The 22,033-nt window shown below is 38.6% G+C and overlaps 1 protein-coding gene across 1 annotated transcript in view; it reads left to right on the forward strand.

Moving 5' to 3' along the window:
- The window catches only part of LOC122793970 (sodium- and chloride-dependent transporter XTRP3-like), a 438,952-nt gene extending 418,239 nt beyond the window's left edge, over window positions 1-20,713 (forward strand). Inside the window, exon 11 of the mRNA XM_044062027.1 lies at window positions 19,465-20,713. Within this exon, the coding sequence (XP_043917962.1) occupies window positions 19,465-19,617 (153 nt within the window). The 3' untranslated portion in view covers window positions 19,618-20,713. The remainder of the gene's footprint in view (window positions 1-19,464) is intronic.
- Window positions 20,714-22,033: the final 1,320 nt, after the last annotated feature.

Consider the following 22,033-nt stretch of genomic DNA (forward strand, 5'->3'; position numbering starts at 1 on the left):
CCATGCACTTATGTAAGTGCTTATAGAGTTCATTTGTGTAGGATTCAGCAGTTGTAACTGTATTGTCCATCTGCATGGGTGTCATGAAGTTCACCACTTCTGTCTTAAGAAGCATGAAGTTGGCTTTGGAGAAATTTTTTACTTAATGGGGGGTGGGGGCGAGATGTGGATATCAAGGGTGATAAGCTTATGGTTGGATCGGACCAACGAGGAGTTGACTTCAGGTGTGGAACACCGGTCACTCATGTTGGTAATGACTAGGTCCAGGATATTGTTGCCCCTGGTGGGGGTTTGGATAAGTTGATCTAGGGCATTGGAGTTTATGAATTCCAGAAAGCGTTAAGCTAAGGAGTTGGTACACGAGTAGTTTTCCCAGTTAATGGTGGGGTAGTTGAATTGACCCATTATTAGGGTGTTTGGTTGAACCCTAATATTTTCCAGTACATCAAGAAAAGAGGAGTGGGAATCCTGGGGCATGCTAGGGGATCTGTAGCAAGCTACAATTTGGATTGCAGTTTTGCCCAGAGTTAGTTGCACTTGGATAACCTCGGATGCATTATGCTGAGCAACTAGCCTGGAGGTGTGGATATCCTTAATGAATATGGACACACCTCCGCCTTTGGTGTTTTGGTCCAGGTTACATGGCCGAAAAGTGTGGTATGAGTTATAGCCTGGTAGTGCAGGGGTGCTCTCTGGAGCCTTGAACCAGGTCTCAGTCACTGCACAGATATCGATGTTCTCCATTTTAAGGAGTGCCTCCAGTGAGTGCATTTTGAGATTTAGACTTCTAGCATTGAGTAGAATTACCTTCAGTTTTGTTTGACTGTTCCTGTTATGATGGTGAATTTGTTATTTGAACCCTGCCTAAAAAAGGCACTATAGGGGCTGCAAGAGCCTTAGCCAGTATCCGGAATCCCAGGGGCGACAGGTGCAGGCCATCTGTGGCAAAACATCGTGGTCTATCGACCATGTCATCCCAAGCAGACAGATACTGGATCCCCTTAGAATGACACCAGAAGCTTAACCAATTGTTGAAGTCAATCATTTTGTCCTTGTACTGCAGTATCATTCTGTGCAATGGCAGAATGCTACTCAGTGCTAGGGTCATACCTGCCTGGGATACAAGATCGGAGAGCTCTTCCATGTCTCTTTTCATGTAGTCCAGGGAGGTACATCTCAGGTCATTCACACCAACATGGACAATGACAGAGTGATATTTGTACTTGGTGTGGAGTGACCTGAGTGCGTGGGTTATGTGGCGGATCCTGGCACCCAACAGGCAGCTGACAGTAACCTTCTCCTTTTCTAGCCTGGTGAGTGGGACATCAGTGTGCCTGAATATAGAGTCACCTATTACTAGTGTGTTGGGTACGTTGTTTTGCCTTATTGGCTGTGGTTGAGTGGCACACTGAGTCTGTGGGCTATGTGTCATTTGGGTTGTGTTGGGGGATGGAGGTTGCTTGCATTTCTACTTTGGAGGTCTCTTTTGCTTAGACAGGTATTAGTGAGAGCCTCCGCGAATGTTTTTGTGTTACTGTGTGTGGATTTTGGTGGTGTAGATTTAGTGAGACTATGTGATGAGTGTGGTGTGGTGCAAATGTTTACCTTCTCCTCATGACTGTCAAGTTCAGTCTTGGTTAGAGAAAGCTTTACCTCCAGTTTGGCTAGATAAGTGCACCTCTCACAGGTTGTAGTGTTGGGTGGTAAGTGGAGAGGATTGTCAGTGTACATGAGGCAATTTCTACATTGCCTCAAGATGCCCAGATTCATCAGATAGACAGGAGAGAACACTGGGAGCTGACCCTTGGACATGCCTGAATAAAAAACTATTTTCCTCTAGATAAGTGAGGAAAGTGAGTACAAGAGCTGTTTTTCTCTAAGCAAGTGAGAAAAGTAAGTACAAAAACTGTTTTCCTCTAGGTAATGAGGAAGATAGAGTGCTATAGTAATTAGTAGCTTATTTAGTGCTTACAAGTTCTGAACAAGTGCTGAGCATGAACAAGCAAATTTAAGTGCTAAAACTAAGAATCTGTATCTGCACTAGATGAGTTACAGGACAGAAACAAGTGCAAATGCAGGCTTTGAAATCAGAAAGTTGAGAGAGATGGAAGAGATTGCCCAAACGGCAAATGACTACAATTTCTGTGCCAGAACCACTCCTTATGTAGTAGACAATTTACCTAGGGCTTACCACTCCCACTGATAAGCTAGAAGGCTTCCCTCCAACACAGAAAGGCTTGGGGGGCTCAGAAGCTTGCATACAGTCCTGGATACAGCAAATCTGTATCTGGAACACTAGTTACAGGAAAAGTAGGAAACAGACTTGCAGTTTTTTTACATATTTTGTAAATAACAGCTCTTTTTGTATATAAATAAAGGACCCCATAGTATGGGGTCTTTTAAATCCACTTGAGCTACTACTAACTCAAGTAGATAGGGCCGCAGTTTAATGTCTCATCTGAAGGATGACACACTCAGGTGTGAGCACCCCCTTATACTGCACTGTAGTGTCAGCAATCAGTTTGCCTGATGAGGTAATAGAATCCACAGCCTTCTACAGTACACCAAAGGCAAGAGTGCTACCACTGCCACTGACAGTACTGTTTTCCCTAGGTGATCTAGTTGTCTAACTATAGGCTGGGAAACCTACAATACCACTAGTGCACAAACATAGAGATTCCTGCATTTTTTTCAATCCAAATACCATGGAACAATTAGTCAGAGTACTCACTAGTGGGGACAACACAGAGATTCCTTTTCAATAAAAAAAATGTGGAACCATTAGTCAGAGTACTCACTAGTGGGGACAATATTTTGGATCCTATACTTACTAATATGGGGCCATCTTGCATCATCCCTTGCATATCTTCTTCACTTATTAGGTCTGACCATAAAAATCTCCTTCAAAATAAAATTGAAACTAAAAACCCCTTCCATACAAGGTACCTTTAGAAATTTCTCTAAGGCAAACTATCTACTCCTAAGTGATACATTGGCAAGTTTCAAATCCTCAACATATCCAGTTAACTCCTCTGAGTACTTGGAAACATACATCACCACTATACCAGCATCTAAACAGCTGCACAGATACAGCTATGCTCTGTAGGAACAAGTGCAGGGCAAACCTTAGAAACAAACCCACATGACAGAACCATAATACCAATAAACTTTACAATAAAAGAAGAGATTTTTGACCAAATGTAAGAAAAATAATTCCCAGAATGATAAAGTCCTCATAACTGAAATAAAAAGAAGCTTAATTAAAATCCACCAAAGTCAAATTTAAGGCTAAAATAGTCACCCAAGCGAAAGACAATCCCAAGGCCATTTTTAGTAAGGTACATAATCTCAGAAGCACAAAGCAGCAAATGCAGTGAGTTGATTGTGAATGATGTTACCTATACTGAGGCTGAAGATGTACCTACTGGCCGATAAATTTATCCCAAACTTTAGCCCTATCTCCCCTCCGTCTGTGCTGCAAGATATACCTGAAACTAACGTACCTCCAGCTATCAGTCAATACCAGTTCCTAAAAGTGCTATCAAAAACTAAAAATACTGCATTGCTGGGTCCCGATTATACCCCTGGATACATCTTAAATAGCATGAAGCATGAGTAAGCCACACCCCTAACAACACTGTTCAACCTCAGCCTCCATAGAGGTTTTGTACCAAGTGAATGGAAAACTTGCATAAGGGACACCTTTACACAGACCCAGGCAATTACAGATCCATAAGTCTTACCAGCTTCATACACAAAGTCATGTAAATACGTTTTATGCAACTAATCAATAAATGCATAGGAAACCTCCAAGCTCTCAAGCACTGGCCTGTCTCGGTATGGCTTTGTTAAGAGCAGGTCATGCTTACTTATCTTGGTGGATTTTTTTTTTGTAAAGGAAACCAAAGCAGTGGATGAAGATAGCATGTTACATGCCACATGAATCTACCTGGACAAACCTTTTAACACAATTTCTCACTTGGGCATAGTAGAAAAGCTAAATAAACTGGGAATAAACCCCCATATCACTGCTAAATTGCAAACCAGGGTCACAGATAGGATGCAGTAGAACAAATTTGGTGAAGCTACATCTGCAAAGACACCAGTCACCAATGGAGTCCCCCAGAGTTCAGTGCCGGGACCTCTCCTGTTTGGCATCTACTTCTCTGAAGAAAAAGCCAATACCAAAGGGTTGTGGCTGACTAAGTTTGAAAATGATTGCAAGCTAGGAGCAGTCATTGAATCCTCAAATGATTTAACCATTCTGCAGGAAGGTTTGTCCCAAACAAATAACTGGAGCCAGAATCATGGACTGAAACTAAACACCAAAAAATGCATTATCATATCCTTTGGGAAGTTATCTATGCCAGGGAACTACCACATTGACAATATATCCCTAAGAGTTGGCTCAGTTGTTCAGGATTTGGGAACTTATGTGAACAATTACCCAACTTTCAACCAACATGTGTCCACTGTTGTATTAAAGTCTTATAACAAAGGGATTGCATCTAGATCTAGAGATGGCATTGTCACCATTTACTCAGCCCAAATGTGACATCTGGTGCAGCCACAAAGATTCCTTACTAAAAGGATACAAGGCCTGAACAACATGTCCTACAAGGACCAACTCAAAACCCTGTCACTATACTCTGTATTCTACAGACTGCTAAGAGGTGATCTGACCCAATACTGATGGACCTGCTGCACAACAGCAAGTCAAATGGTATTAGAAATACTTGGTCCAGGGATCAAAATCTGTTCATCAGCATCAATAGAATGATTTAGAGGGACACGTATATCTCACAGAGGATACCACTGCTCTGGAACAGTCTTCTTACATACATAAAACAAAGTTCATCACTGTCCATAATCAAGCACAGCTTGGATCTATGCATGAGTAAAATTTATCCCAGGACTGACACCAGTATTAGTAATGGACAGAGGGAGCAGCTAAATGCTTTATTCCACACATGTGTCCCCTCAAGTTATCTGTGCTATTATCCCAGGGATTCTTACTAGTGGTGATGTATAATTATCGACCATGGGATGGTTAAGACCAGTCTAACACCAAACAGGATATTGGTTAGGCTTAAAATGGCCTGCAAGGATAACTAGCCTAGAACTTATGAATCAATGAACTAGAACTACATGTTAGTATGAGATTTGTTAATTTTTTATGTGCAGAATTTATTTATCCACTGAAGTAACACCTAGTTGCACCATATACGCTTAAACCTACTTAGCGTTGTGCACATCGGACTGTTACAAACAGCTCTACTGCCTTGGAGTTGCAACAAATTGTTATAGTGCAGAGTTAAGTGAACCAATATGTTAACACTTATTGTATGTGCAGAGTTAATTTAAACATTGTAGTAACGCTTAATTACGACTATAAAGCGTTGTGCGGATAAATATAGTGAAATTCTAGGTGCAGAATTAATTTTCCCACTGTAGTAAAACTTAATTTCACCGTATATGCTTATGCCTACAAAGAGTTGTGCATGGGGGACTGGAACAAGGGGTTCTACTGCCACAGAACTGATAATAAATTGTCATAGCCTTATTCAACATGTAGAGTTAATTTAACCACTGTATTCTCGCTTTAATCACCGCATAAGCTTAAGCCAACATAGCGTTGAGCACGAGGGTCTGTAAGAAGTGATTCCACTGCCGTGGATCTGAAAATAACCTTTGGTACTGCACTACCCTAAGCGCAGGTGTTTATTTAACCACTAAAGTAATGCTTAGTACCCACATAACGCCTTTACTATAGCAACTGTATGCCTCCATTTCCCATGTTTAATTTAACACCAAAAACCAGTACAAAGTGTATTTATGCAACTGCTGAATGGAATCTGTGTCAGTTTTTATGTTTAGGCTTAAACCTTGTTAGCAACTCGCTTGTAGACTATTGCAGTACTATCTGAACACATCTGTCAGTCTATTTGAACTAGCCTTGGACTAGGTTCCTTTAAAGTGTTGTGTTCTGACCCTGTAAAAGTTGTTTGTTAATGTATTATTTTTTAAAGCAAATGCAGCTCTTTTTATGCTAGCTATTTGTCTGTGTTAAGAAGGAGCTTTAGAATTTCCTAGTAGTACCTGATAAATACTGTAATCATTTTATGTTTTGATAAACAAATAGAGTACTGCGATTTCCAGCTGAGGTAAAACATGCAACTGTGTCTATGAAAACTCTTTGCTTGCTCTCTAGCTCACGTATTGTTTGCCTCACTACCTTTTTCTCTATGTACCAGACATGTGTTCTTGTACGTCCCTGTAATAGACCACCTGAATGTAACCTGCTGGACGTCTAAGAAAAATAGTCCAAAATTAAGAATTAACCTACCAGCTCCCTGAGAGACCTTTCCTCGATAAAAGACAGTGAAAGTATGTGTTGTTACAGCTACTAGAAAAATTGTAATAATAATAATTTTTTATAGATACTGCTAGGTTAAGCAAGCTTCCCAGTCAGGTTAGCCAGCAGCCAAACCCCCCCACATTTAGCTTTTTAAATAACCCTCACTTCCAGCGTATACACTCTTTATCTCTAACTAGTTTATCTCCCCCACTCTCCCTTTGCCTGAAATCCCCTTTAGTAGACCTATTTGCTGCAATAAAGTGACTGGCCATGAGGTGGTGCCTCAATGCAAGCCTTCTGTGCATTTAATTTCTTCACCTATTCTTAAACATACCTCCCTAACTCTGTTCCAAGTTTTCTTCTGACTTACTGTTTTACCTTCTCTCCTTTGTCCTAAGGTATCTTTTATCACATTCTACTCCTCTAACATCCCAAGTCTATTCTTGCAAGCCTCTCAACTTTCTTCTACATTCTCTTACTTTCAGAATTACCCACAGAATTTCATACTTCACTTATTGTCATCCTCGACAGTCTACTCTCTTTTCTCTACCCACTCCGTTCGCCCTGCGGGCTCACTCCACTCCCTTACCCTGCCCCCAATTTCCACCCGCCCCCAGTGCTCCTACATTTATTCCTCTAAGAGCAACACCCCCATTACACCTACTCCAATCAAGCAGATCACATCATTACCAATCCCAAACCCCCATTAGCACAACACACCCACTGTTACCTTACCTCTCATCCCTCCTTGTTACATCACCCCACCTATTCATATATCTGCTAACCTGCTTACAAAACCCTACCTCCCATTCTTCTACCACTTCTCAAACCACTACTATGTCTATATCGATCATCCCATACCAATTACAACTATTAATCTTGGTCTCACTCTTAACTCGCCTAACCACCACCTATCTCTTAACCTATGAACAACCGCTATACTCTACCCTTATCTTCCCCTCCAAACTCACTTCAACACCACCATTAGCTATCTCTCCAAACTTCCTAAACTTCATATCCAAACCCAGCTACCTACTAGCCAAATATCATAGACTAGCACACACTAAGTATATCAACCTAAATACTAGAAAATTATTTGACTATCATTGTAAGCCCCCCCCACCCTAAACACATAACACTCCTCCACTCCTTTCTAGATGGGGACATTCATCCTAACCCTGGCCCAAACTATACCCTTACCACTGCAAACTGCAACCTGAATAAAACTAGTACCCTAGCACCTACCAAACCTTCTAACTCACTCTCTATAGCACATCTCAATATACGCAGCATTTGCAATAAAATTGCTCAACTTCATGCCCTCCTAGATATCCACCTATTTGACATCCTATGTTTATCAGAAACTTGGCTAAAACCTACTGTTAAGGACAATGAAGTCACCCCACCTGGTTACAATATCATTAGACTAGACCGCACAGCCAAAAAGGGAGGAGAGGTAGCAATCCTCTATAAATCAGAGCTACAAGTTAGCACTGTAAATCTTAGTCCACCTTTAGACAATAGGGCTGAAATACTTATCTCTAAATTCCAGATCAACACATGTAAAGCCATAAATATTTTCTGTATATATCTTCCTCCAAGAAATAACATCAGTGCACTTGAGAATATCCTTAACTGGCTTCCTATTAATCTCCCACAAGAAACCATAGTCCTAGGAAACTTTAATATCGACTGGAAGTCCTGTAGTAATACACACCCCACCACCCATATTAACCTTTATGGTTTCTCACAAACTATTAACTCCCCTACCAGAACTAATAGACCCAACAACAAAGAAAGTACCTTAGACTGGATACTTACTAATAGTCCTCATCAAACTTACAAAGCAGGAACCCTCCCAGATGACCTAAGTGACCATTCACTAACTTATATTATCAGACATAAAACCAACCTAACATTTTCAGAACAGTACGCACCAAAAAGCAATTTAACCCAGAACTTTTCCAAACAGAACTCAAACAATGTAATTGGTCTCCGTTAAAATCTCTGCCACTCAATGAAGCAGTAGAATACTTCAATTCCACATTCTTAGCCATCCTGGACCACCACGCCCCAATACGCTCTGTTAGAATTAAAGCTAAACCGGCCCTTTGGCTCTCTAATAATACTAGGCAAAAAATCCTTCTCAGAAACAAATCCTGGGCAAAATGGTGAACTACTAAGAATCCTACAGATTAACAAACCTTTAGGTAACAGAAATAATACAAAAAAGCCATCCTGTTAGATAAAAAGAACTTTTACCTCCAATTACAGCAAAGCTGCCACAAGGAACCACAAAAGTTTTGGACTAGCATTAACAAACTTCTATACCCAGGTCAATCTATCACTCCCAACCCACTAGGCTCTAACCCTGAGAATCTCACACATACTGCTAATGCCTTCAATTCTTTCTTCAAAAATGCCATCCAAACTCTTGCTAGCCATCTATCTCCTGATACCTCAAAACTGCCTACTTCTACTACAAACCCACCCCCATCATTTCCTTTACAACCAGTGTCTACTTCCTTTATTTGCTCCCTTCTTCAAAAATTAAAACCTACCACCCCCTCAGCTGACCAACTCCCAGCTGAATTCCTGCAAAAAGGAGCTAAAGCCATTGCTTATCCCATCTCCATTCTGATCAATAGAACCATTAGTGAAGGAACTATCCCATCTATCTGGAAAATTTCTCATATCATCCCACTACATAAAGGGGGGGAACTCCAATGACTTCTCTAATTTTCATCCTATAGCTCTGCTATCTTCTCTTGCAAAAATAATGGAAAAGTGCATCCATAAGCAACTACTTAACCACCTTCTTCCATAACAACTTACTTGCCAACTGTCAACATGGATTCAGACCTTTCCACAGTACCACCACTGCCCTGCTATCCTTCACAGACTGCATCAACAAAAATCGCAACAAATATATTCTTTCCTCTGCAGTCTTCATCGACTTATCTAAAGCTTTTGACATGGTTAATCACTAACTCCTTCTACTCATATTGAAATCCCTTTCACTCGATCCTCTAGCCATTAATTGGTTCAAATCTTGCCTAGACAACCATCAGCAGGCCGTACTCTGGCAAAATAAACTATCTAATCACTTTCCCATTTCCCTTGGTGTTCCACAGGGCTCCGTATTAGGCCCACTACTATTTTCCATTTATATTAATGACCTTCAATCAGCAATTCCACGCACCACCTGCATTCAATATGCAGATGACTCTACTATAATCTGTTCAGCCACTTCTCAAACTGAACTTCAGTCTCTTAACCAAAAAGCTTTCAATACTGTAGAACAATGGTTCTCAAACCGCTGTCTCCTCCTAAACCCCCAAAAAACTAAACTGTTACTCTTCACACCAACCCGAAAGTCTACCCCTATACATTTCACACTCACATCTAATAATGGCACTCTTATTTCTCCTGACCTAGCCACTAAACTCTTAGGAATAACAATAGACAACAACCTCAACTCTGATACTCATATAAACAGCACAATAAAATCAGTTAACAAAAAAACTGGGATCCCTTTACAGAATCAAACCCTTTCTTATACCAGTAGCTAGGATCGCTATAGCCAGAACTCACTTAATGTCCACTCTACTCTATGCTTCATCTATATACACTAATCTTTCTAAAAACAACCTCAACAAACTGGCAACATCCTATAACAATATTGCTAGATTTGCTACAGGCTCTCCTTTCAGAACTCATCACTGTCTGAATCTAAAACAACTTGACTGGCTAGAATTTCTTAACCAGCTTCAATTTCACCAGCTTGGTATAGCCCACAAGACCCTGTATCAACCTAGCAACACTCCAGTACTCTCTAGCCTCATTACACCTTACAATAATCTCAAGAGCTAACGCTCCTCAAACAAACTGCTGATCAATACTTCCAGATCCAACAACTCAGCAGGTGACTCCCTGTTCTCTAACACTGTTGGAAAACTATGGAATCTACTACCCACTGAACTCACAACTCAGACTTCTCTCTCACTTTTTAAAAGGAATCTAAAACTATTTCTCAATACACACTGGTTATGCTCCTGTACTAACCCTAACTAACTTTTTCCTTTACACTAATCATCACTCTACATCTTTATAATCTTACCATTAAAGAATCAATATTCCATGTTATTGCAAATAAAAATTATGTATATATGTATACTGTACCCTCTGTTGTACATTACCCTTTGCTGCCTACTGCTCATGTTATGCTCACTATGAGTATCGTATTTTGTACTTTTTAAAAACTAATGTTTTTATTTATCAATAGCTTTTTTTTTTTGCTTGATCTGTTATGACTTTATATATTAATTCTGTATGTTTCTTGGAGCTTTTCTCCCCGGGCTTCTACTGAAAATGGACATGAATCCAGCTAGACTAGCCCAGTCAACAAATGTAAAATAAATAAATAAAAATACATTGTTTAGACATATATTCAAAATCATAGTATAATAACACACTTGCATGTTCACATTTCAGCTTTCTTTTAAGTGATAGTGTCTAAAAAACCGAATTGCTGTTGTATAAATCACAGGAAAAGTTTACTCACCATGTTGCACTTGCCTTCTTTTTTTTCAGTCTACTTTGGAAGACTGGATGGATTTACAGAAATGTAGCACATAGTGTGGAACTAACTATAGTACTCATAGCTTTTATGCACAGGGTGTGGCTGATCCGCAGACAATGTTACTAATACATGTCTGCATAGCTGTGAGAAAGGTGGTAAAATGAGCCCCTTGATTATTAACACTGCACAGAAGTGCAGGGCTCATTTATGAATCAAAGAATCTATTATGGATGCCTGCCTATTAACCGAATAAAGCATGTTATGAAAGTGCAGATTTCTGCAGAAAAAAGGGCAAAAACAGCAACACAGGTATTACAGGCATGGTACTCTGAGGATGCTGCCTCTCTGACCATCTTCTCCTCTGCTGGATTTTACATGTTCTGTAGATTACATCAAATGGGCATGGCTTGCTGACACCAGCACTCTGGTCTCATTGGACAAAGTCCTTTTTGCAATCCATAAAATATCTCTCTCACTCTTGTTTATCTCCCTCCCTCCTTCTCTCTCTCTCTCTCTCTCTCTCTCTCTCTCTGTCTTTCTCACACACAGAACATGCTATGGTTGTGGTCTAAAAGGTAAAGTAGCTTTACACACTTTAAGTTGGAGTCTTCATTCAGATAATGGTTCAACATTAAAATTATTTCATTCAGAAAATAAGTTCTTTATAAATCATTTTATTGGACTGCATATCAGGAATCAAATGAAACTGTGTGAGGCATCGTATCATGTGTCAGCTATAAAAATTAAGGCTGTATATTTTTATTCAATTAATGGCCAGCATAAAAAATATTTTCATTTAGAATATAAGTATTATAAATATCACATAGGATAGTGAATTAACAGCTGTATGAAACACTGTGAGAGACTTTGGTTACATACCTCCGAACTTTTACATAACGAGGCCTCCTATGCTGAATCAACTGTCATTGCTAATATCCTTGCAAAGAAATTTAGTGCCTGATTCTCCTTGAGGCTTTTATTCAAAGTCTCGAAATACCTGAATTTCTTACTCCCTCATTCATCACTAAAGATCAGTTCCTGCTAACCACGACCAAAAATATTTCCTCCACGGGACCTGACAATATACCTAGCTGCTTAATTAATAATGTTAAACATAACCTTGTAGATGCACTCCTCAAAATGTTTAACTTATGTTTACTTACCAGTTTTGTCCCTACAACAGAGGTGATGTCACTTCATAAGGGTGGCCTTACAACTTACCTGGCCAATTGCAGATCTATCAGTCTTACAAGCCTCATCTGCAAAACCATGGAACATATTGTAACTGTGATATCAATAGTCTTATTAGACTGGCCACCAACAGTATGGTTTTGTGAAGAGTTAATCCTGTCTATTTAATTTGGTAAATCCTGTCTATTTAATTTGGTAAATTTCTTCAGAAGGGTTAAGGAGGCTGTAGATGGTGACACATCCTGACCTGGCTAAGGCCTTTGACACCATTTCTCATGCTGGCATCATACAAAATATCATACAAAAGCTAAATGCTGAAAACTTAATGAAAGACAGAACCCACACAGTGCAAGTTACAGGAACCTCATCAGAAGGTACATAAGTGGCTAGTGGTATCCTGTTGGGCTCAGTGCAGGGACCTTTCCTTTTTGGTATTTAACTGTCAGATCTCCAGGCAGATAGTCAAGACCTCAGGCAAACAAAGTCTGCAGATAATTGCAAACTGGGGATTGTTGATAAGTCACTTTATGACACCCAAACCTTCCAGAATGAACTTTCCCTAGTAAACTCTTGATGTACTAAAAATGATTTCAAACTTAAAGCTAAAAAGTATTGTATCATTTTTTTTGCTAGACATCCCCTCCTCTCATCATTATGTTTAGACAACATACCTCTACAAAAAGAAAATGTAGGTTAGGGGCCAAAGTGTTAAGGTGGATAACTTTTTCTCTTTTGACCATAATGTAATAACAGTTGTCAAGAAATCATTTTAGTTAGTGCAACATTATAATTACCAAAGGAATATTATCAAATTCTAAGGAGGCAATCACTCCCCTATACTCAGTATCGATCAGGTCAATAATTAAGTGCAATGTCCCCTTTGGGTTGTATCTCACTAAACATATCAAACAAACAGAAAGACTCCAAAGGTTCCTAACAAAGAATACCACATGTCTAAAATATCTCAGCTACCAAGAAAAGCTGGAAGATCTATCCCTTTATTCAGTGTGTTAGAGATTTTTGAGAGGAAATCTCTGTTTCACTTACTGCACCATTAGAAATCCAATTTTCCTGAACCTTTCACTTTGTTTGAAATTCCAATATATCCACCAATATTAGAACCAAAGACCTAAATCCTCACCAAGAAATAAAACATGACGAAGGGAGGGGTTTATAACACAGTATCCCCCCAAACCACTGGAATAAACGTTTCTTGTATGTTAAACATTGTATCACTATCTTCCCTTAAACATAAACTATATGACTAGATGTGTATCCAAACATTTACTCCAGGGATGACTGTTATGGCCCTCCTGGAGAATGAAGGTGCTGTCTGAGGGAGGGCATTATTAAGGAGAGAATGGTTAGTGGCTTTGGACCATCTATGAATCTATGCCACATGCATGCTGTAAAATATAAGGCTTCAATTTTAATTCAATTAACATCACAACATTAATATACCCTCATTTAGAATCCTTGCATTTTATGTATCCTATGTCTGTGAATAACCAAGTATATATAACATTATGAGATGCCATGTCATATGGCTACTGTCAGTCAGCATCTAAGTATTTTGGAGTGTAAGCATATCTCTATTTTCTGGTCAAAGATGATACAGAGGCCTTGTAGCAACACTTGTCATATCACAAGCATTTGCTCTCCAATCATTGTCTTGCTGACATACAATGCTGATCCTGATATTCTGATGTGTGTGTGTGTGTGTGTGTGTGTGTGTGTGTGTGTGTGTGTGTGTGTGAATGCGTGCTAGCGTGCAGGTGAGTGAGTACTTGTGAGGGCTCAGCCCCCAGTTTTGTAAAATGTTCTTGACTTTCATTCATATTTTTGCCTTCATTCAGAATTTTGGTAAATCATTAAGGATTACTGTCAGCCAATAATGCCAGTCATCACTGTTAGAGTTTCATAGCTCATATTAATCACAAAATGCATGCCAGTCCAAAACTTATTCTTCTATTAACTTTTTAATTGAATTAGAATTGCCTGTTTCTTATTGTTCCCAGTTCTGCTGGATGCTTCTGATATTTTGTCATATTTTGTTGTCTCTCATGAAATGTTTGATTTTCTGGTAAATCACTGAGTATTACAGTCAATAATGCCAGTCATTAAAGTTTTATAGTGCTTGTTCACTATATGCATGCCTATGCAATACCTATTGATCTGCTAACTTTTTAAGTGAATTAAAAGATTGTCTCAGATTTTGACTCAGATTTTTGCCATGTCCCTCATTAACTTCTTCATTTTCTGGTAAATCACTGAGGACTGCAGTGAGTCAATAATGCCAGTTGTGATGCCCGTGCCTTGGCCCAGCAATCAAGGAGCCTCAATCCTCACCACTAGCACCAGAGAGGGCATCTCATATAGGAGAAAGGATGACAAATACATGCAGTAAAGTACAATTTCCCTTAAGTGCACTCAGAGATCAGAGTCAGTCTGGGGCTGGTTGCTCCCCTGCTTTCCAGGTCCCCAATAAGACTCCTCACTGGCACAGCTATAGGGTCCTGATCTCAGCCTAGCTGGCAAGCTAACCTCCAGTACCTTCTCTGTCCAACCAGTACTTCGTGTCCCTGCGCAAGTAGTTGACACACACACACTTAGAGATAAGTATTTATACAACTTCACAGACACTCCTGGGAAAGGCTGACACAGATTCTCCAGCTGTGCCCCTTTACCCAGACTATACATTAGTAATTACTGCCGCCACCAGCTAATAATTATCAGCTACCCAAAGGCCCTTAAAAGGGTGTTCAATTATTACTGTGCAATATTATTATCCAATTGGTAAGTGTGACTAAACAGTCTTAAGGCTTATTGGAAGGGCTTAGTACAAGATCACTTATAAGCATGCAATGTACTCTAGAGCTTAAATTATCTCTACATAAACCAACCACAGTTTAGAGGTTTTAAAAATATTTAATAATAAATACTAGAAAAACAAGGCAATACTACTACTCCACAGTGTTATTTGAGAGTTCAGAGATCACACAGAAACTTAAAATAATTCAGTAGTACAGTTCTGACATAACAGAAAAACACTTAGTCTAATATTTATAGTCCTAACTATTTCTACAAGAAAACATACTTCTAAGATAACTTACTTAAGACAACAGGCAGTGCTAAGTTAGATGTCCAAGATCAAAATGCTTACAGCCTCTCTCTGACAATAGTTTTTAAAATCACTAAGAAACATTTCTGCTGGACCCTCCCAGATTACATCATTTTGACACTTAGGTTTTCCCAGTATACACATTACATCATTTTGACACTTAGTCTGGAGTTCCCAGGCCAACAGGCTACATTATTTAACAATCTAACACCTGCTCAGGAAACTACAACAATAAAAGACATTTCACATGTACACTCTAGTAATTATTCCTTAAGTTAAAACAATAGAAAGAATGTGTTCAGCTAGCCTCTTCGACACCACTATCTAGATCAAAGTATATAATTTTAATTTCAAAAGAAAGATTTGAAATGCTTGACTTAATTTTCCTTACAGCAGATGGCAATGTTGCTACAACCTTGAAGTTCAACATTTTACAGTGTTTTCTTTCATTTAAGAAACAAGCCTGTATTTTATATTTATATTTACAAATACCAGAATTATGTATCAAATTCTATTTGGCTAGGCTGGCAGCCTTCACCCATCTCTACCAGTCTTCACACCAGTCACTGGAGTTTTATAGTTCTTATTGTCCAGAGCATGCATTCCATACAACACCTGATGTTCTGCTAACTTTTCAAATGAATTACTGTTGTCTGGCTCATAAGACTCTGAGCTGTTAATAAACTACCTCCTATAGTCAGTCAAAAGTATGACTTTGATTTTTCACCTCTATTTGTCTACTGTGTGATGCTGAGTAACTACCTGGGTTGTCCCTGAAAAGGGACCCTTTGTGTAGTGGGTTTACCTGATTAACAAGTAGCTAAAATAATATTTAAAATATGTTATTTTAGCAATTAGGTATATAAAAAATGTTTAGAATCTGTTTGTGAGTTAGGCCATTATTTATCTATTTATTCATTTATTTGATTGAAGCAGATATCTGAGGTATCTAGTCACACAAGTGGCTGCAATTTATGGTCGTGTGTGTGTGTGTGTGTGTGTGTGTGTGTGTGTGTGTGTGTGTGTGTGTGTGTGCGTGTGTGTGTGTGCATGTGCACGCATGTATGTATATGAATGGGTGTATGCATACAAAGATGGCATAATTCTGAACTGTCCCCAAATTTGCCTCATATTTGTGGTTTGTTCCTTGTAAATTTGTGGTTTTCTTACAAATATGATGTGGACTGCAGTCAATAGATCACAAACAAAACTTTCATGCTTAATATCCTGCAGGAAAAGTTTGTGATTATAAAAACTGTTATACTAGCAACTTTCTAAGTATATAAAAGCAATATTTAAAATTTGCTCCCAGTTTCAGATCTTTGTCTCTGATTCTTGAGCTAAGAGGTTAGGAGGGCATGGCAGTACAATGGGTTGCATTGTATTTTTCTCACAACAGTTAACTAAAATACATTTCTAGGTCATTATTTGTTTATTTCATTCATCTGATCTCAAATAACCATCTGAGGTGTACAGAAACATGTATGAGTCAGTAACTGATTATCACATCTGGGCGGGGGTTTGTGTGTGTGTGTGTGTGTGTGTGTGTGTGTGTGTGTGTGTGTGTGTGTGTGTGTGTGTGTGTGTGTGTGTGTGTGTGCGCACATGCAAATACTTGGTTCCTGCATCCCAGAAAAGTTGTGGTGTAAAGAAAGGAATTGATTGTAATAAATAGGGGCATCATTAACTAAGCCATTTTCTTTGGGTAAGATCCTTGGTTTATTTTGTTGACTGTTGCCAGTGTGTTTCTTATTGGTTGTGAATAAACTGGACAGCATTGTTTAATATTAATATTTTGACTGTGAATACATGTTTAATTTAGCATATTATTTGCTGGCATGTGAGTGTGAAATGCACTGTGTTGAGCTACAGCAGAACTTGAATGGCAGTTAATGCGGATGATTAAGGCTAGAGCTGTTAACGAGCTCTTTCTTGTAGTGCAAGGTTTAATTCCCTCAGCCTTCATTTGTTTTCTGTGTGACTCTGACCAAAACATGTCACCAGACAATACTCCTGGATTGTCCATGAAATGGGACACTTGTGTTCAGTGGACTGTCCCAGACTGTTAGCAAATATGTTACACATCATCTTTTGAATCTCAGCATCCTTCACATAGCTACTAGCAAGTGCTTCATTGTATGCTATTTGACTATGACTCCCAGCACATTTCTTACAGTTTAATGGTTTTCCTGAAGAACTTTCCATAAAGGTGAGTTTCAAGGGAATGGCAGTTTTCTGTTGCCTGCATTAAGTTTGTTTTCAATGTGAGAGTTTTTTTTGTTTTATTTAGCAAATGACTTGTTAGGAGTTTTGGTATAAAATTTGAAATAAAAGTTTTGAATTAAATCTCAATCTCTGTGATCACCATAAAAATATGGAAGAAAACAGTATGCATACTGACAGGTTTGAACAGCATTTTATGGTAATTGGGAAGAGGCATTCAAATAATGGGATATTGGTATGGCTGGGAGAAAGCATAACTGTCCATCAAAAAATGTTGGTTCAACAATGATTAAACCCTAATCATCAAAGTAGAAAAACATCAATCTGCAAAGGATCAAAAATACAGTAAATCTCAATGCTTATTCTGGGGTGAAGGAGCACAAGCCTCCTGCTATCTCCATATTGCCACAAATTATATATACCAATTTTGCATTACAGTGGGGAAAGGGTACATTTCCTGATCCTGAATGTACCACAATTTCATTGTAAAAAAGCCAGTACAGTTAGATGAGCTGATTTTCAATCAGCTGTACCGGCTTTTTCAATTGACAATGGACTCCTCTGCACCTGGCATGGAGGGGCTGATCCCATTATCCTGTTTAGGGTCCAATTTAACCATGATCCAGCTCTGGTAAAACAAGTGTCATTCCTAAATCACTGCCCGTAATGACTGCTAACATCAGATGTACATAAATTATACAAAATAACTTCATTTGAAATGTCTTTGACTCAATTTTTCAGAGTTACAGGTTTGCTGTTTTACTATGTGTAACTCATCTCTTTTATATAAGGCAACTATTCCAATCTAGTAAACTAGCACCTTATCAGAATTTTGAGTCTCTTTGATGGAAGTTCTGAAACTCTGAAAAAGTAAATAAAATTCTCAGAGCATATCACTGAAGTGTAGAACTTACTGTTACACTTAAAAAGCATTTTTTTCAGAGGACAAGCCTTCTTCCACCCCTGACACAGGTAACTGTATGCCTACAACCACAGTACTCTAAGATCACTGTATCTCAGAGAAGAGGAAATACTCTAAGATATAGCAATTTCAGAGTTAATATATATATTTCATAAAGACAGCTCTTAAATTTAGAAGCATAGCTACCGTGGGGTGAAGGAAGCATCTGTGCCCGACCCACGGCATGAGAGGGCTTGATCAACAGTACCAGCATTCAGAAGTCAATGATGATGCTGTCCTTGCAGTTGGGTTTGATGTGCTTCACCACTCCATATCTGTGGCATTTGGCTAGGCTGTAGCAACCTGCTTGTTATAGTTGTAATTAGTGGATTTTGCTACAATTAACAAAGAAATAAGCAATAGAAATGGGAAACAAAACAGGAAAGCAGAATCTTTAGAGACAGAGGCCATTTGTTCAGTGCCTCAACATAGAGTTGAGTGGGGTGCCAACTTGGGAGGCTGCACAGGGCTATGGCTCTGCTTAAATTTTCCCTGTTAGAAGTATTGATTGCATTTATGGTCCTTGAACATAGAATGAGAACCCCGGGGAAAAGTTGTGTTTCTTACTGTAAAGTTTTTTTCCCTGGGTCTTCACTGAAGATAGGCTTTAACCCACTGAATATTCCTGACCATCAAATATTGGTCACATTGCTCTTATGTAAACCATTGTTCATCATTTTTATGTAGCTTTATATAATCTTATTTTTACTGATTTGTCTTATTTTATGTCTCTGTGTTCTTAACCTACTTGTAATTTTTTTATTTAGAATGTGATTGGGCTTAAGTGCTTGAATAAATGTGAAGCTGCAGTTGAAGCTGAAAGGAAAGAGCTGCTATATTGTGTTGCTGGGATTAGGAATTAATTGTTTTGCATTTTCCCTTTATACTATGTAATAATTCATTCTTTTTTTAGAATTCTTGAACTGATTTGATTTTTGTGAAATACTATACAGCCTTATAATGATGTAACAACACAGGAAATGAACCTGCAGTACCCACATTATAGTTACTGTGAATTTCTCTTGCAGGGCCAGTTAGTTACCAAGGATTATCCTGCTGGAGCTGAAGCTGTCATTGGGTGCATCATTGTCTCCTCTATCATCTGCATGCCCTTAGCTGCCTTGGTTATCTTTATCCAAAAGAAACACTACAGAGGAAAGAAAACGGATAGTCTCATTTGATGCTACATAGTGCTTCTGATTGGTGCATACAGCCAGATACAAAGAAGAGGAAAATAGTGTGTGTGTGTGTGTGTGTGTGTGTGTGTGTGTGTGTGTGTGTGTGTGTGTGTGTGTTTATATGTATGTATGTGAGAGAGAGTGAAAGATGATGAGAGGCAGTGATGACAAAAAAGTGCTAATTTGGAGCAAATTACCTCTAATATCTATCCCGCACAAGCTAAAAGCTTATTATATCACTATCGAATCTTTCATTTATTTCTATGATTCATTACCCATTGCACAAAAATGTAATGTTTCCCACTTCAGCATCTTCCTTATATGCCTTTCTCACTTTGCATCACCATTTTCTCTTAAGAAATTAAATGTCTCATAACCCTTCCAATTTTTCATCATAACTGTAAATGAAAAGTTATATGCTTTTTCTGTGGCTTTCCCATGCTGGAAATACTCTGCATATATATAGTTATAGATTAGCTATTGACATAGGTGTATAGATAGATATAAATGTAGCTAGAGCTATAGATATATCTAGTTAAATTGACGGCTATCATCTGCCAGTTAGCACAGTGGATTAAGGCTTACAACTGTTAATGAGCTGCTTAACTAAGGGCATAGGATTTTGAATCCTTCCATCTTTATTTATCTGCTGTATGACTCTAAGCAAGTCACTAACCAGACGCTGCTCCCAGGTCATCCCTGAAAAGGCACACCTGTATCTGATGTGTTAACAAATATATAAAATAAAAAAAGTATCCAAGGAAAAAAGTCTGATCAACAACAGACAAAGCATAATCCTATCAATGTAAATGTTCCTGCAAACAATGAATGCAACTGGCTACTTTTGGAGGCTTGGTTTTCTGATATACTCCAAGTTGGCTTGTAGACCATTCCAGTATTGTCCAGTTTTCTGTTCCCTTCCTTTTCTTCCTTCTTGCTACTGCTGTGCCATACCTTATATATTCCACTGGTAAGTGGTCAGGATTGCTCAGCTGAGAAGGTGATTTGTTATGGTATAAGTCATCAGAGCTGCGTAACAGAAGGCTAGGTATGCAGAGCTGGCAGGATCCATTAGACATCATATATATATATATATATATATATATATATATATATATATATATATATATATATATATATATATATATATATGTAGATTCCCATGTCATGGTCATAAACATGCAGCATGTCACTTATTATGTCTGCATACATCTACATGCTACACCTTTGACTCCAACCTTGTAATGTTGTATTGCGTCCAAATTCTGCTGAAGAACTGCCCATGTCTATTACCTTGTGCTGTCCTAGACTTGTCCCCTTTTCATCCTTACTAAGGAAGGAAAACTGAACACCAGCCTCATAATGCTTCCCCTCTCACTTATGAACCTGGGTCAGTGGTAACACATGCCAATGGCTTGCCATTGTGGCAATGTTCAGGATTACAATTTCTGTAGATTAAACTGCTGTTGCAAAGCTAATCTGTTCCATGCATGTCCTTCTTAACTGGCAATACATTAGATATGGACAGAAAATCCAGCAGAAAAACACAAGGTAATATTTGTTTAAAGCCATTCATCCCTTATCCAATATAGCAGTCAAGCCCCCCAGGTTAAAAGTTTACATCACTGGATCAATTTAGTGTCTTTTCACGAAAGAGATACATACCTAGTATGAATACAAAATTTGTTTGAAAGCTAAGTTACAAAGTGAGGCCTATAATTGGTGCCAACCATACAGAATTGCATATGTGTTAAAAACTATTTAAGTAAGTCAACACACGAGGTGTCATAAATAAGAGCAAACATATTTAAAATATACAGTGTCACCAAATATTCTCTTTCAAGTGCACAAGTCAAATGATTTGTTATCACTAAGGCAAGATAAATTCATACTCCATCATGTCAAATTAATGTTGTTTCAAGCCTATAAAAAGGTAGTGTGAAATCTAAAAATATGTATAAAGAAGCAGCTGGAGATGAAAAGTACAATATTTAATACAAGATTCTACGTGAAATGTTAATGCAAAAAATGATACTTAAATCTTAAATCACATGTCACAGTGTCTTAGTTTCATCAGACATGGAGAGACCTGTGGCAGGGCTTTTGTTAATTAGAGCTTGATTAACTCGCATATTTTGCAGGGCTCCCTATTGAAATGTCGCCATTCGAAATGCTGAGTGCTGGCACACTGAAAAAAAGGAGCAGAGCACATTTTGAAAATCGCTCTTATCTTTTAAACTTCTTTTTGCAGGAGGGCAAGCCCCCCAGCATCTCCACACCGCTGACCTTATATATACCAACTGCAAGATCACCATACCTTGGAAAAAAGGAAATATTCCGAGAAATGTCATCCTGGACTATGTATGATCTTTCAGCCATTCAGTCTCTATATTTTGGGATTCACTCCAATGGTTCCAGA

This window comes from Protopterus annectens, chromosome 2.part1 (assembly GCF_019279795.1).
Source record: "Protopterus annectens isolate FY-2018-M chromosome 2.part1, PAN1.0, whole genome shotgun sequence".
In the NCBI taxonomy this organism is placed as follows: domain Eukaryota; kingdom Metazoa; phylum Chordata; order Ceratodontiformes; family Protopteridae; genus Protopterus; species Protopterus annectens.